The 17,171-nt window shown below is 40.7% G+C and overlaps 1 protein-coding gene across 2 annotated transcripts; it reads right to left on the reverse strand.

The window, feature by feature from the left end:
- Positions 1 to 368: 368 nt before the first annotated feature.
- On the reverse strand, positions 369 to 16,179 carry chata (choline O-acetyltransferase a). 2 transcript variants are annotated; one of them, XM_042066040.1, is made up of 15 exons: positions 16,076 to 16,179; positions 15,654 to 15,775; positions 15,004 to 15,195; positions 14,580 to 14,698; positions 13,712 to 13,765; positions 12,630 to 12,810; positions 7,650 to 7,827; positions 2,264 to 2,433; positions 2,087 to 2,187; positions 1,679 to 1,807; positions 1,385 to 1,507; positions 1,137 to 1,278; positions 966 to 1,028; positions 711 to 848; positions 369 to 620 (listed from the first exon to the last, which is right to left on the reverse strand). In XM_042066040.1, exons 2-15 carry the CDS (start codon positions 15,699 to 15,701, stop codon positions 402 to 404), a joined length of 1,857 nt encoding a protein of 618 aa, XP_041921974.1. In that variant the 5' UTR covers positions 15,702 to 15,775; positions 16,076 to 16,179; the 3' UTR covers positions 369 to 401. The 2 variants fall into 2 exon arrangements, with proteins under 2 accessions (XP_041921974.1, XP_041921975.1); XM_042066041.1 differs by lacking the exon at positions 16,076 to 16,179 and having other exon boundaries at positions 15,654 to 16,038.
- Positions 16,180 to 17,171: the final 992 nt, after the last annotated feature.

The following is a 17,171-nucleotide window of genomic DNA, read 5'->3' on the forward strand; positions in this document are numbered from 1 at the left end:
TATATTTGGTAGCTTAATATTGCTAACTATCTGCAACCATGAATGGAAGTGTAACAGTAGCCTACAAAATCTGCCTACTTCCTCCTTCAGGAATCATGATGAGCAAGATTTCAAGTGACAGTTTAGATGCTAGGTGCCTGAAATCAAAATGAACTGAAATAGGAAAGTCTTTTACTCTAAAGATCCCACTTCCATGAGAGTAGATGTCATACGATCTCATCATAACCACTCGAGTATTGTTTTTAAGTCTATTGTCTATTTATAAAGTGCCTTAAATTTGTATTTAAAATGTGTGCATTCAGAACTGACCATTTTAGGCTATTGTATTGTAAAGGTTATTGGGTCACACTATTAAACTCATGGACCCATTTCAGAACTTATCCACACAATCCTACATTTTATCAACTTGAAGCAATACCACTGTTTTTGCGGCATAGACTTTCCATCTCCAACAGGCATTCCTCTAGATGTTTCACAAATGTGTTGCTGCAAGTCTCGTCACTGTCATTGAAACTGGACACACAGAAGAGAATGGCATCTGATTGAGGGTTGTAACATACACCATAGCCATTTGGGACTACAGGACCATAGCAGCAGAACATATCTACTGTAGTAGGCACCTGAAGAGAAATTGGATACAGTGAGATATTTGCATGTATACATCACATTTATGAAAGTTTTTTTTCCCCTTTTTTAATCTTGTTTAATACCTGGCTTGTAGAAAGGATGTACTGATTGCTGACTCTGTAAGTCTCATCAGTGAAGATGTCAGGCATCTCCATGTGTAACTCCATGGCCATTTCTCTCAGCCCCAACAGGTGATTGTCAATGGCCATGCCTGTAATTGCCTAAAATGGTAAAGTGTGTATGTTAACAATTAGTCGTTCTTATCATACTTAATACCCCCCATAACTAAGTGCTGGATCTGGGCCTGCATGTATGCATACTTAGCTATGGCAGCTTACCAAGATAGTGTAATTCGTCTGGGCATTAATGGCATCCTGAAGAGTTTTCATCTTTTCATCATTCTTGAAAAAGCAGCAATATATTATAGTGCATTTAAAGAAACCTAAATAATGCATATACATTTTGCTGATATTCAGGTTGACATTATTCCTGTTAAAAATGTAACTTACCGAGAATGTTGACCTCCCATCAGTCATGGCCTTCCCAAAAGCCAAGGCCTCAAATGTGGCTGAACGAATATTGTCCACACGGCCCTCTTGAAATCGACGAATGGAAGCACTTTCATAAGTTGACACAGGTCTTCTATGACACCTAGGTTATTGAGAATAAAATTGCAGTTGAAAATGCTTCCATATTCTAGCTTTGTATAAATACATCACTTTAAGTAATTAACTGGTTGATTAGTAATTAAACTGACCTGTAATATGCAAACTGAAGTGCTACTTGAATATATGCATCTGGGCTCATTTTCTGCCGCTTGATGAACTCTTTGCCATACTTGGTATACTTATAAACATTCATATCCAGATTTTTAGCAAGTCTACAAATAAATAAGTTGTTAAAGTAGTTATAATTTTATCTATAGTACATTGATTATAATTAGAGCAACAGGTCTATAGGATACTGTGTGTGTGTGTGTGTGTGTGTCTATGTCTATGTGGCTGTCGGTCTGTGTGTGTGTCCATCCGTGTGTACTGTTCATTTGACTTGCCGATGTAATTTGTCTGCTGAGGCGGCAAGGAGAGCCTGGATTTCCTGAGAGCATTTCCAACGCAGTCGCCTTGGGGCTGGTAGCTCACTCACACTGGCTGCCCTCACCAACTTAGATGGGATTCCTTTCCTTTATGAGGCACAAAGAAACCCTGCTACAAATCCATTTCTGGGCTTTCCCCACTAGCCACTTCATTAATTACGGACATGTGAGAAAGGAAAATCAACTATGGAATTCCCATAATTATGTGTTCAAGTGAAACAGTGAGTGAGGCGGTAATGCGTACATATCTAAATAACAATGCAGTGCAAATAGGTATGACTGATAAGCTTTTCTTTATCTAAGGTGTTGGGTTTGAGTATAGAATAACTGTTTGACACTCATGTTAATTTTGTCTTTCATACTTACATGTATTTCAAGAGATACTCTGTGCACTGGACAAGGACAATCCCTTCAAAGGGTGAGTGTTCACATACAACTCCACAGCAGCCATCTGACCCTATGACAAACTGAGAGTGTTGCAATATCAGTATCAGTATTAGGGCAAGAACATTTTTCATCTCTAGACCTTAGGAGAGCTTCTACCTGCATGGGTTTGTCATACCAGCGGTTCCCCCCATGTCTCTCTGGGCCTCCTCCATGGAGCATGAGCAAGGCACGATTGGTGTCAGTAAGTTGCAAGCCACTAGGTTCATCCAAGCACACCAAACACAAGCACCTCTCAATCACGTCCAGGGAGTCTCTGTTGGTAGAATCTGTATAGTATAGAATGAGAACTGTACTGTTAGTAAACATTGCTTAAAAAGTGCTTAAAGGAGAATTCCGGCGATTTTTCACATAAATCTCTGTTTCTCGACGACACTGAATACTGTCGGTACGAAACAAACCGAAAACAATCGGTTTTACCTAGCTTGAGTTGCTGCTGCCAGGCAGCTAAAGTGCTACACTATGGGGGCATGAAAATGGGGACTCATGAACATAAGATTAACAAAACACTTCTTCAGAGCCTCTTCAGTCTCATCTATTCATTGTGCGGGTGATGGCTTGTTGACTTTGGACAAAGGGCTTACAGAGCCAGTAGACCAAACTGTTTCAGACCAAACTGTGATCAGATCTTCCCAGGGGTGACATTTTGGTCTGCTGCCTCTGGACAAGCGCCTTGTCCAAACTAGGCAGCAAGCCATCACTTGATGTTGGCATAACATGAGCCCTATGTCTTCTAGCCTCTGGTGTGGGATGTGATGTATTGCGTGCAGCGTGAAGGTGGGCAGAGAGCGAGGCCAGAGAGGCGTGATATGAGGAGTACGGTGTGTGGGTGTTGTGTCTGTAGCCTGCTTGCTACAGAATGCAGTACTTCATAGGCCACAACAGCATATGTGAAGTGGGGGATATACATCGCTAATAATGTCTGAGAGTTCCTGCGGTAGACAGTAGGGTATCATATTAACAGCTAACAGTTAAATGTCTTGCAGCAGAGCTGTTCTTTTACAGAGATGTGCCCAGAGTTTTCAAGATTCAAGAAGCTTTATTGTCACTCCTACATTTTCATGTAGAAGCAAAATTTAGTAATCAGGTCCCAGTTAATTAATCAAAGCAACCCCCTCCCCCAATAAATAGAAATAAAAATAGTAAAACAATTAAAAATAGAAAAGTAATATAAGAAATTAATTATGGAAGAAATAAATATCTACCATTGCAGTATGCACAGTGAATGACATCAGTGCTCAAGTCCATGAGTAAGTTCATGACTAAAGTGCAATGTTTCAGGAGCAGTCTGTGGTCAGATCAGAGCAGAGGTGATGAATTTATCAGTCTAACAGCAGTTTGGTTGTCTTTGCCTGATGGGAGGGGGGGGCAAACAGTCAACAGTGTGTGCAGGATGAGTGTCATCCTTCATGATGAGGGAGGCTCTGTTTTTGCACCGGCTGGTGTATATTTCCTTAGTGGTGGGTAGGCTGCAGTCGAAGGTCCGCTGAGCCAGCTTAATGGCTTCCACACACAGTTGCGTTCTGTCAACGCATGCCAGTGGGTGTTCCTGACGGTAGCTATGCAAATGACTTAAGTTATAACTGTAATTTCATTGGCTGGTGCCGTCTGTTGTTCACTTGTTCGTAATTTGATTGGCTGGTGCCGTCCGCCGGTGCAGCAAAAGTTGAACTTCTCAACGTGAGCGACGGGAGCAACGCGACGCAACACAACAGACCCACAATTCAGTTGGGCAACAGATGACGTAAACCCATGTAAAGTGAACGGGATGCGTCTCCAGCACTGCAACGCACACAACTGTGTGTGGGAGCCGTAACCACCCGCCGAAGTGCCTTCCTGTCTGCAGCAGAGCAGCTGCCATACCACACAGTAATGCAGGAGGAGAGCATGCTCTCCACTCCGCACCTGTAAAAGGAGGTGAGTATGGCAGGACACAGACCAGCCTGCTTCAACTTCCTCAGGAAATAGAAGCGCTGATGGGTTTTCTTAACGAGGCATGTTGTGTTGTGATGTGCAACCCCCAGGTATTTAAAGAAAGAGACAACTTCAACCTCCGCACTGTCAATGTAGATAGGGGGGAGGGGTCGTGATCCTCTCCGTCTAAAGTCTACAACCACCTCCTTCGTTTTCTTGGCATTCAGCTTGAGGTTGTTATTGTTGCACCAGGTGTCCAGTGTAGCCACTTCATTTCTGTATGCTGACTCGTCGTTTTGAGGGACAAGTCCAACTACCACTGTGTCGTCTGCAAATCTCAGCACATGGTTGTTTGGGTATTGAGATGTGCAGTCGTAGGTCAGCAGAGTAAAGCGTAGGGGGCTCAGGACACATCCCTGGGGGGCCCTGGTGTTGAGGATGATGGTGAAATGTGCTCACCACAGCAGCAATTGTCAGACATTCACAAATATATCATAGACTGATTTTAAGTTGCATTTCACTACACAGACACAGCCCACCTAACACAGTTGCGTTCTGGTAACGTTGTGAGCATGTAGCGCATTGGTCGCTGTGACATAGTTGGATAACGTGATGGCTACGTATGTGCATTTGTGAATCGCCTGGACGTGGTGGTTACGTCTTTCTGGTCCATTTCTGTGACCCCTTCAGTGCTCCACATAGGGGGATTAATACAATTTTTTTCTTTTTTGGGAGGGGGGGGCAACATTTTACAAACCAAACATAAGGTCGGCCAAGTTTGAGTGTTCAGGATTAAGAATAAAGTCCTCGATGTTAAGCATTTTCCTTATTACAGGCGTCAATGAGAGAACGACGCTTAACATAGTCCTTAGGCTACTTACGTGATTTCGGATTTAATTTTCTAATAGGAGTATGCGTTTGTGACAACACAGGTCTTGATACATTTGGTAATTTGTGATTGCTGTTTTGGTGAGGCATCTTGCACATAATGAATGCGCACTCTATAAAGTGAAATTAGGCCTACTGTGTGCTGTGTCTGCAGCTGTCTGTGCACGTCTGCACGTATAACGTTCCTCAAATGGAGAACACATGTTCCCTCGCGTCTCAAATTTAATGCTTGTGTTTGCAAAATTCAGTTCCTGATCGCTAAACTTTTGTTTTAATTTCCTGTTGGTTAGCAGTTGATGTAGAAGCACAATAACTAATTTGATTTCAGCTGTGACAAAATCCTGCTGAACGAGAGAGATAGAGAGAAGCACCCGCAAAGTGGTTCTGTGCGCATGTGCCTCTGCATGGGGCTATGTTCAATTAAAGTCAAAAGTTGGTCCTGGCTGAAATTGGCTGAAATTTAGGCCCTGCAGAGGATGTTGTGAGCACGTAGCACATTGGTCGCAGTGACGTAGTTGGATAACGTGGTGGCTACACACATTTGTGAATCGCCTGGTTTTCGCCAGATTTTGTTCAAATCTACACACCTACAGTATGGCTACTGAAAAATGTAAGGTTAATTTATCAAATGTTATTTTGAAGTATTAAAAAACATCGTTGTTTTAGAATTTTCGAACGAAAGGCCGGTAATTGGTGCTTTTATGATGGGTCACCCAAGGCAGTTGTCGGCCTACTACAATGACAATGGCCATTAGTTGGAGTAGCAATCAAGGCTTACACACAATGATGTGGGGCAAAACAAAATGACAAGGTGATGTAGCCTAAGATATGTGGGACCAACAGTGGTGGAGGAAGTACTGAATCTCAGTACTTAAGTAAAAGTACAAATACACAGAGAAATATTTACTTTAGTAAAAGTAAAAGTACCACAATGACAACCCTACTTAAGTAAAAGTAAAAAGTACCTGCTTTTAAACGTACTTTAAGTATTAAAAGTAAAAGTATATGCATAATGATTTATTCTCTTAATATCTCTATTCTAAAAGAAAAATTAGTATGGGCTGTGGCATTTTAATTAAACTAGTTTTAGGTTATACTCAACTAGATCGTTTTAAGCTAATGCAATTGTGCTTACCATCTGTGGCCCAGTTTACATTCTGACCTACAATTCTAGAGACTGTAATTCTGGTTATCTACTAGGGTGATCTGCTGAGTATATCATTCAGCAAAACACGAGAGCCTGAAGTTTAACGGGGTAGACCAGGGAAACGTTGGGTGGATCGTAATGCCAATTCTGCTGATTGAACAGAAAAGTTGCTGAGAAAAGGTCTCTTTATGATTAAGTTCAGTTTCACTTGCGCAGACACACATACAGTAGACATTGAATGAGCGCTCACATTTCTACCCTCCAATTGTAGGCTATGCCTTTTTATTTGATCACACACAATTAAGAAATATTTCCTAATCTGGAAAATGCTATGTTTTTTTCGGCCAGCTGTTCTATAATATTCTACCATTCATTTGTGCCGCAAATGATCAGACATGTGACAGAAGCATGGGCATAGTCTATAACTTCGCTGATCCGCGGATAGCAATCTCATCGGAGAGGAGGCCCTAACGCTGCAGATGACAGAGAAAGGCACAGAACACAGTTTATTTACTTAAGTACAGTAACAAAGTATTTTTACTTCGTTACATTCCACCACTGGGGACCAAATGAAACAATGTTGGTTGGTGATTTTAACCATGTTAAAATTAAAGCTGTGCTACCCAGCTTTGATCAGCATGTACAAGTGCAAGTGTGCAACACGAGGGAATAACATACTGGACTGTGTATACTCTAACATTAAAAAGGGATACAGAGCCTCCCCACACACACACACACCTGGGCCAGTCTGATCACCTGTTACTATCCCTGATTCCAGCGTATCACCCCATCATTAAAGAGCAGAACCCTACCGTCAGAACCGTTAAGAGGTGGCCTGGGGATGCATCTCTACAGCTACAAGACTGCTTTGATTGAACAAACTGGACCTTGTTTTCTAATCAGGATGTGAATGAATATGCCTTTGCTGTCCTCTGTTACATCTGGTGTAGATGTGTTCAAAATCAAAATCACTATCACACACGCATCAGGATTCCCCCTAATAGGCACAACTTGAAAAAGGGCATCAAGTAGGCAAAAGCTGTGTACAAGGAGAAGAATGAGGGTCACCTCACCAACAAAGATTCAACACGGGCGTGGCAAAGAATACAACAAATCAGCAACTACAGGGGCAGCCATGAACTACCTACAACATCAATGCCTCCTTGGTAGAGCAGCTCAACCATTTCTACGGCCACTTTGAAATATCTGGAATAGATAACGGAAAGGAAGTGAGACGCACCTTTCCGTCTATGAACACTAGGAAGGCTGAGGGACCTGACATGATTCCAGGAAGATTGCTCAGGTCTGTTATTGAGAAATATCAGACCTCCGAATGTTGGGAAGACCAAATTTCCAGACCTTTTTTTTTTCAATTTTGTGGGCGGGGTTACATTTGGGCTGGCTTCCAGACTAATAAAATGATCATTGTTATGAAAATTTGAACTTAATTACAACACCATATGTTGTAACACTACACTGAGGCCAAAACATTGTTACTAACATCATAAGTGATCTAGTAAATAGTATTTTCCTGACCTTTAATAAGGATGCTGCGAGCTTCTGCCCACTCTGTCCGCCCCTCTGAAGTTAGAAGGCCAATAGGTGGAAGACGCTCCTCTTCATTATCTGCCATCTTCCTGATCTTCTCCAACTGAGTGTACAGATCTTTCTCATTCAGTCGCCGAAAGTTGATCACCACATCCAGAACAAAGAACTATAATGAAAGATAAGATAGCAAGAGCAACCACTGGTTACTAAATTAAACCCCATCTCTTTCTCACAGTCTATGTAAATTTAGGGTAATTGAGACTATTATTGAAAGTACACTAGTTATCACTTCACCAATGACCTGTCTCTCCCTTTGATGTTTTCAACTGGTGTTGAACTGATATTTCAATTTAGTAATTTAAAAGAAACATCTAAAAAAGTCGATACACTGAAGTAAAATGAAAACAAAAACGCGTTCATTGAATACGCTCATTTTTTCGTGAACGTTGAACTGAACGTAACATTTTTTAATAAAGAACTTGAACGTGAATTAGTTCACATTATGTGTCATGAACGGCAGACATCACTGTAAATGAACGTTGGAATTTGTTTTCCATTGAAAACTGAGTGACATCTGTTTTCTCTTTTGAAACGCAACGAGAGAAAGTTCCTCCCTCCTGTATTCTCGCTGGTGCCGCTTAAATCATGTATCACCAGACAGAAATGGTTTTGACATTGTTTGCGCAATGCATTGCGGGCAACGTAGTGTCTGGCTGAGAATAGTTGAATAGCATACTGGCTTCCGCATAACGTTACCCGTGATGAATTGCAGCAGAGCGATGTAGGCATAGCAACGCCGCGTAGCAGGCAACGACGAGAGCGCGGAGGGCTGGATTTCATTGCACTCAAGTATAGCCTGACGAGCCAGACCCACATTAAAATGTAGGGTCTGGGCACTCACCGTTCGCAGTGCTCAGTCCGAGGGACGGGATAATCAGTTGTCTTTCAAATTCCCTCTGCACGCAATAGGACAGCGGCAGCGCTATGAGTCCCATGTGTTTCCCACCAGCGGAGCTAGTTGGCTAGTTCAAAAGTTTGCCAACTTAATAAAAGCTTAACTCGTGTCACACTGTTCGCCAACAGCAACATCCATCTTATTATGACCGCCGCGCGGTCATATAGGTTTAGTCAGATTTTTTTTTTTTTTCTTCTTTTTCGCATGTCCAAATTTCCGTCAAGGATTCCCGGGACACTGAAAGACCGGGGTAGACGAAACTTGGTGGGCATGTAACCCTATATGGATAGCATGGAACCATCGTTTTTCGTTTCTGACCATCTGTAGCCCCCCCGCTGGACTGCACCCCCCGAAAGGAGGGTAGGGCAGATACAGTTTTCTGTGAATATCTTGAGAACCGTAAGGTTTAGGAGGACCAATTTTTTCCATATGTTTGCCTCCAGGGGTCATGTTAACCCATTCCATGTGCACACATGTGCATAAATAGTCGTTTGTCCACTAGATGGCGCATCGTTGCAGTGAGACGTAATTTTGTTGGAAGTTAAAAGTGGGTTGGAAAAACAATGGACGCTTCCTACAAGGACTGTAATTTACCGCAGCGAACATCTAATAAGGATAGGACGATGTTCACATGAAGTGTAATTCCCATTTCTTCTTGAAGCCGAAATAAATCTGAGGATGTTTATCGGACATGCTTGGTTTTTACTGCAGGTACGTTAATCTTGTAATATCAATAAGGACCTAGGTAATGTTACCGTTAGCGTTGGTTGAGTGATGGAGGCCAATTTGATTGATTGCATTTGTAGAAAACTATAAATGCAGTTATACCAAGCAAATGTATAGTAGCACTGTTTGTATCTTTCGACTGTCATTTATTGCACGTGCTACAAAATCATTCTGTGCAATGGAAGATTTACCAACGTTACACCGGTCTGATACAGTTTTGCCTATACATGCTTGAGACTGAGACGCCTGTTTATTTTGTTTTAAGTGCGTGCAGGGTGTGAGAGGGGAATCGATGTGCTTTGATTCCAGCTTGGTAGTTGTAGTCTGTGAAATTAAAAAGCACGTGTGTGTGAAGTATCCAAACAATGACACCTTCATTTCATTATGGCTGCTTTAGCAACACACCTTAAGCTACTGTGTAGTGGGTCCCATTTAGAAGTGGCTACTTCATTCGCGCTTTCCTTGACTCATGGAGCTGCGTGAATGTTATTACAACTTTTCGCCACGATATGACAGTTTAAGTCCGCTTGATACTGTAAGGCGTAAGCCGTTGGTTTCCAAAGGAGATTTTATTTGTGTCGCCAGCATAGCCTATTGACATTTTATGTTGTAAATAGGCCTACCTTATAATCCTACCTGTAGCTTAGGGAAGCTAACAGCTTTCTATTAGGATCTAGTTTGTTAGTTACAGTTTTGTCATAACTCCCTGATGCATTTTTGCATTTAGAATAGCCAGAGCGTGTATATCTCAATCGGAAAATGAAACAATATCGGGTGCCTATGGACTAGGCTGGGTGAACCCAGTCTGATCTGCCCGCTATTTATTTTTTGATTTCTTAAAAGATTGAGCTTGGTCTGATGAAAGCCAGACTAGCCATGGACCTCAGTTACACAATGCAAGGGAACATGAATCAGCCTATATTTGCACGAACAATAACGGACAAAAGCTCTTCAACTTTGTCCTGTGTATGAACAGTCTAGCGACGCATTTCATCAAGGCCCATTTGGACATGTCAGTTATTTGCACCACTGGTTAGATGTAAAACAGCATTTCGTTTCAGACTACTGTTACTTAATTTGTGCATTAACAATAACGTTTCAGACTACTGTTACTTAATTTGTGCATTGACAATAAAGTATTACATGAACTAAAGATGACTAAAATCTTATGTAGAAGAAGAAACATTCACAAAAAATCCATCCATCCAAAAATGACCTTTTGTTTTTGATAGCTGTTGAAAACGGCATGGAACTGACAGAGATGTTTTTGTTTATAAATACATAAAAAATAAATAAATAAATAACATTATGCTGATACCTTTTGCTTTTCCCAAATACAATGTAGCCTACAGGTGTAAGTGACCTTTCATCAATCCAGTTGCAATGGATGAACTGTGATGAACTGCCCTACTTGTGATTGTTTAGATATTTTAAAGGTTTTATAACAATGCTACATCTTCTTTGGCTATTCTACAATCTATTCACCTTTTCAGCACCAGTAGGCTACTTTCTGTGCAGCCACACACACACACTCAGGCATGCCAAACAAGCATACACAAAAGTTTCAAGAGTGGGGGATGGAGTAAAAGATGGAGTAAAATATGGAGACAAATTGAAGTGTGATTCATTTTCGCGGAACGGCTGTACAGGACTGAGCGGCGGTCATATTTTGTACCGCTATGCGGTACATCTAGTTTGTTTTCAAGTAGCAGGGAATTCAAGCTAAACCGTTGCAACTCTGCCATCAATCATTATGTTAAGCCCACCTAACGACTCTATACACGATTTCATTGGCCTGATTAAGTTTCGATTTCTGGAGCTCACAAGCCAACGGAGAGTTGCTAGACTAGCCCTGGCAGCAAATGTAATTTGCTGGCGCTAGGGGCGCGTCTAGATTTCTAGGCTAGTATAGAACTGGTCTACCTTGTCTGTAGGCTACTGCTGCAAGTTTCATCACCTGGTAAGAAACCCACAATTGCAGTGTCATGAGCAAATGTCTACAATGAGCAGTTTCAAAGAACGTATAGTGATTAGTATAGTATCTGAGCTCGTGGTGTGAAAAAAAGTATTTATTTGAATATCTCACGAAAAAAGTCAAATGAACTGAACTTTGAACTAGTTCAGAATTAAAATTGTGAACTTTGAACGTGAACTGTTCACTTTGAGCATGTATGAACTGAACTTGAACTAGTTCAGAAAAGCTGTGAACTGGCACAACACTGACAACCAGATATTGCTACATATTGTGTGAGATGGCATAATGACCAGTATGAAGGGGTTTAGTTAGGTGCTGTTGAGTTGCTACTCAGTGCTGTCAGAACTTTGAAATCCATGCCTGCAGTGCACCCAGGAAGCCAATGAAGAGAGATGAGCAATGGTGTGATATGTGCCCTTTTCAGCTGATGAAAAATGAGACATACATGCTGCTCTATTCTGGATCATCTGTAAAGCTTTAACTATATATGTTGGCACTTGGCAGTATGGGAATTATGTTTATTCACTGCATTGTTGTGTTCGTTTCAGTTTAACCACTGAAATGAAACAATGTACAACAAAATTCAGAGTCACCATGGTGGTGGAAGTGATTCTCTAAAAAAACCCAAAATGGTTAGATGATGATGATGTTTTAAGTCTTTGCATTGGATAATAATGTAGTTTATTTTTTGGTGTATCACAAGGAGGAATATTGTGCCGATATCACCATATTGATTTACTTGGCTTAGTCAGTAGGTTGCCACAGTGGTTTAAAAGTGGAGCCTATACTGCACTCTTGTGCGTTTTAAACCTGAAATGAGGAGGAATGTGTTGAGCTCTAAAAGGCTGCTCTTAACACTATAGGATGCACCTGCAATAACATCTACCTGCAACCAACTGATATGCAAATCAAATGGTAGCCTGTCCTACCTGTGGATGTCTGCTACAGTTGTTGACAGAGCAGTCATGTAGATTTCAAATGATACATTTTAGTCTTTTATTGGTCAGGCTGAAGACAGTGATGTCTTTTATTGTTGATGCAACTGTAAGTCCCATTGTATTTTGCAAGTGAGAGGTCCGCGACTGCACACCCCACTTGTGAGGTGAGAACCGCTGGTTTAAGGCAACGGGTGATGAGAGCTTGCACAAGGAGTTGTGTGGCAAACTCAGAATGGTTAGGTTTGATCTTCCTGAACAAAGATTGTACTCGTTGGCATTGACAAAACATTCACCCCTCAATTTATCACTGTAAACAAAATACAACAGAAAGTCGTTGTCAATTGTCAAATAGTAAAGCATTTGGTTCTCCTGACCTGATTTTTGCAGGCGACTATGATATGCTCTGGCTCAGGCATCACACTGCTTTTCTGGGCAACTAGTGTGTCTTTTTTTGGCCCAGGAAGACGATAGGAAGTGAAGAGCTTATAGTACTGTTCCATACATAGTGGAGTCCCAGCCAGCTGACCCCGGGCAAAATCCACCGGCAGTGCATGTCTGAAAACACATACTACATTTAGCAAAAAGTTGTATTGCTGGGACAGTTATGCCATACACTAAAGTTGATTATACACAAAGCGTCTTTTTGAGAAATGTTGCTAGGCAATGTTCATTGGCAATGTTCCTTTTTGTTCTGGCACGTTCCCATTGATTTTTGGCAACAATTTTCTTTCTAGATTAGCCTGGCCATTTGCCATCCCCTTGGTACGCTTCGCTTCTACAAGGGTCTGGGATCTCGGCTATTGACAAACGCTTGCAAGCTGGATGTGTGGACTCTGTAGATGTTTGAAACAATTGGATCTGATTTCACCCAATCGCTAAAGTTTGGCCGTGACGTATGTTATGTGCCAGCTCGATCGTGAAGTAAGCTACACTACAATGCTAACCAGAAATTGCGTGCACTGTATACAACAACCATTCCCCACTAGAGCGAACAAGATGGATGTTCTTCTCTTGATGTTTCACAAACAAAACAGAGAGCTAGCTTGCCCCTCACACGCAATTGAAACATGAATGTGCATCTCGTCAGTCATTGGCTGCAGCAGTTTATGTGGTTCAGGCTGGACCAGACTGTTTTTGTTGCCGTTTTTGGAGCCTGGGTGGTCCACAGGGACCGTGTTTTTTACAGCGTATTCAGGGGACAGGCAGCTAGCGGATCATGAGGAGATGTTTGCTGTATGTGACAAAAAATGTTTTAACTTAGAAACCGTGTAACATGACTTAGAGCACCTTTAAGGAAAGATGTGTCCTCAACCTGTCTTCTCAGGGAAATCTTCCAAGAGCACTAAAGCTCAAAGTTTCAGCCTCTACGACTGTACAGTATAATTCACTATTTCACTATCATTGAACACACCAGGGTCAGACTACAGTGAGAATTGTAAAGTATCTCTATACTTACGTTTCCAGTAGTGTTTTATATTCCAGTACAGCAGAGATGAGATGAGCAGCAAATCTGAAAGAAAGTCAAAGTAGTGACGATACCATTGCTGATGTGTCAAGGCAGATCTACTCATGTAGTAGCATGCATCTTCCAGAGTACGCTCTGAACATAGTATGAAGTGTTACACAGGCAAATGGGCTTTGTCAAAGTCAAACACACTGTGTATTACAATGGTTTTACATTATTCAGCTGATTCAGTCAGAGAGCTAAGTGACATAAGATATAAGGATAAACGGTAACACTTTACTTGACAGTATCGACATAAGAGTGACATGACACTGTCATGAACACATCACACTGTCATGACACATGAACCCTAACCCTAATCCTAACCTCTAACCCTAATCCTAACCCCAATCGGCCAGTGCACTCACAGTCACCCACTCCACCAAAGATCATGTTCCCCTAACCCAACCCTAACCCTATCCATAACTCTAAACCTAACCCTAAACCTAATCATAATCCTAACCCTAACTTGTTATGACAAAAACAGCAAAACAGAAGCGTTATGTCATAAACGTTTATGACTTGTTTATGACACGTTCATGACAGTGTCATGTCACTCTTATGTCGACACTGTCAAGTAAAGTGTAACCGGATAAACTACCAGATCCTACCTTTGTTCAACCAGTTATTATTTGTGTTGGGTGGCTGTTCTGACCATTGAAGTTACATGCAAATTAAATCTACATTAGCCAATTTCAAATAACCAGATTATTTGAATTGTTAAATTTAAGTTCCATAATGAATTTGCGTATGAAGGATTTAGTTGTGTAATAGAAGAAATGTTTGGGAGACATATGGAAATATACTGAGCATGCAGTACCTTAAGGCATCACTATCAGTCTTGAAGTTTTGTTTTGGGAAGACCATAACTGGACTAGAGTTCACTGGTAATGCTAATCTGTTATTCAAGTACATATCATCAAGCCAGTAGTCATAAACCTGTGAAAATGAGAGTAAATAAGAGATATTACCTGCTCATCCTAATACATTTTATTTTTGTTGCAGGACAAGACTATATTTTTGTATTAATAATAATAGGTGCCGTAATGGGCTGGTGGGAACAGCAGCTTTGTGGAACTACTTCTCTTGGTTATTAATATATATATATAATATCATATATCACGAATTCTGAGAAATGCAAATATTAATGTTAAGACATAGTATGAAACATGGCAATTTCAAACAGATCATTTTGATCTTGACCTGATGGTCAATGTTTAAATTGATTTGGTCTCATTTCCTACCCAGTTTGCTTTGCTCTCTCTCCTTTTGTGAAGTTGTTGTTGAAGCATCTCGCCCACTCCTCCAGGAGCTCCAAACATTTGCACAATGCCTTTGGTCCTTCTGAACTTCTCCTCAGGTACTAAGTGTTTCATACACTTAAGATACATGTCCAGTGTATGCTGTAAGTCAGGAACTGGCAGCTTAGGCAAACCCTAACACAAAGCAAAATGAGAAGAGTAAACCTTATGGAAACATGTGTCTATGTTACATACATGAAGTATCTATGCTACTTTAATAATGGTTTCATGCCTGGTACCAGTATTATTCAGTTATTCAATTGATTAACTATTTTGATGCACTTTTACCAAGCACATGAAGAGGGGCAATACTTTACAGCATTTTGTGTGACAGGGTTTGTAAAGCAGAGACATTTTGCTCTAAGTGAAGACCAGAAAACTTGGATAAACAATGTTACATATTATGCTATAAGACATGGCAAATCCAAAAAAACAAAACTGTGTGTGTGTGTGAGAGAGAGTCTTTACACATGCATATGAGAGAGAGTCTTTACACATGCATATGATTAACAGACTTATAACTGTGTTTAATTAATCTTATTTATATATTTTGCCATTATGAAAACAGTCTTGAGTGATGGCTGCTTTCTTACATTATTGGTGTCAGGATTGGTTGATTGTTCCCTCTCCAAAACTGGCATTTTCTCTGCCTGCCTGATCAAAAGGAGTTACAGCCAGTGGAGGACAGGTAGCCTAACAGCTTGTGCTTGACATTCTGTGGATTCACACACATATGGAATTGAAAAATAAAACCGTATACAATACACAGTCCTACATCTATATGCTATACACAAGATGTATGGTTGAACCAGTAGCCTATAACAATTAAACCAATAAAGGGTATTGGATACCTTGGAAGCAGCAGCAGAATCTTTATTTGAGCCTTTCCACACTTCTAAAAAAAGAACATCTCTACCACTTCTGATTAGGGACCCATGTACAGTAAGTTGACATTGGCTACGTGGATGTACACCAACGTTTAAACTAGTTATAAAATACAAAATATTTAACTTACCATAGGGACTGATCCTTCAAATATGCAGAAAGTTTGTCTTCAAGTTTCATATTCGTTATTGTTGCTTTGGGTGACAAATCCAGGTTCCCAAATGTACACCTATGTTCCTTCCGCCACCTTTGGCCAACTAGCCTCCTCACCATTGCGAAGCTGGAGATGCTTGGTAAGAGCAATGAGAAGGTGGATACTTCATTCCGGCTATTAAAATAGCTCCTCCCATCGAGGGCGATATTCGCAGAGCCGCTGACAGTTCACATCTCTAAGCGCTCAGGTACCACTTAGGATCGAGGCTCGAAAAGCACGATGCTTTTTGACATTTCGATAGTTTATCAAATAAATCAACGGAGTTTTCATTAATCTCTGTATTTAAATACATAAGAAGTTAGGCTACTTCATGTAGATTGTCTGCTGTTTCAGTGACCAAGATCTGTGGACAAAAAACCCCCGACGGATTATTCATCTTGTAGCCTAATTATCGCATTCCTTGCTTTCGGAATTACGCTACGTGTAGGCCTATCGTCATAGATTAGGCTATTGTACCTCTAATAGCACATTAAGATTTATCTTACAACCAGCAATAGCCTATGAATGATCTCTATACAATCTTCACTTAAATCACCAAACACATCAAACAAAATACTGTTTCAAGATGGGCTGTGACTTTACATTATCAGGAAGGACGCACGGACTTAATTAGGCTTTAAAAAGAATTAAATTCTTAAGCATATAGGCCTATTTGTAAATAAACTTTTTAAGTCAGTTAAGAATTAATGCCATTCACGTAGTAGGACCCACTTTATGATTAGCCTAATAAAATATCAAACTCATAGATAAACTGGGCTTTAACATTAAGCACTTTGGGTCAACTCCTGTTGTTTCAAATAAAATGACTTAACTTGATCCAACAAAGCTGTTTTAATGGCAAGTCTGGGATAAATTAATTTTCAATTCAACCGACCGATTATGTTCGTGTCGTTATGTTGAAAGAGCAAACACACTGCAATAAATCAATCCACGTATTATTTTAATTTATTTACACATGTTACATCTATATACAGCAATTATTTAACATTATACGTATGCATTCCAGAGGTAC

The sequence above is a fragment of the Alosa sapidissima genome, chromosome 16, assembly GCF_018492685.1.
Source record: "Alosa sapidissima isolate fAloSap1 chromosome 16, fAloSap1.pri, whole genome shotgun sequence".
NCBI classification, from domain to species: Eukaryota; Metazoa; Chordata; class Actinopteri; order Clupeiformes; family Clupeidae; genus Alosa; species Alosa sapidissima.

Coding starts and splice junctions, on each gene's coding strand:
- chata (XM_042066040.1), bottom strand. CDS start 15,701: ATGCCAGTTTTGGAGAGGGAACAATCAACCAATCCTGACACCAATAAT. Junction 1,029..1,136: donor ATGGGAGGTCAACATTCTCG/GTAAGTTACATT, acceptor TGCTTTTTCAAG/AATGATGAAAAGATGAAAAC. Junction 621..710: donor ACATCCTTTCTACAAGCCAG/GTATTAAACAAG, acceptor ATTTCTCTTCAG/GTGCCTACTACAGTAGATAT.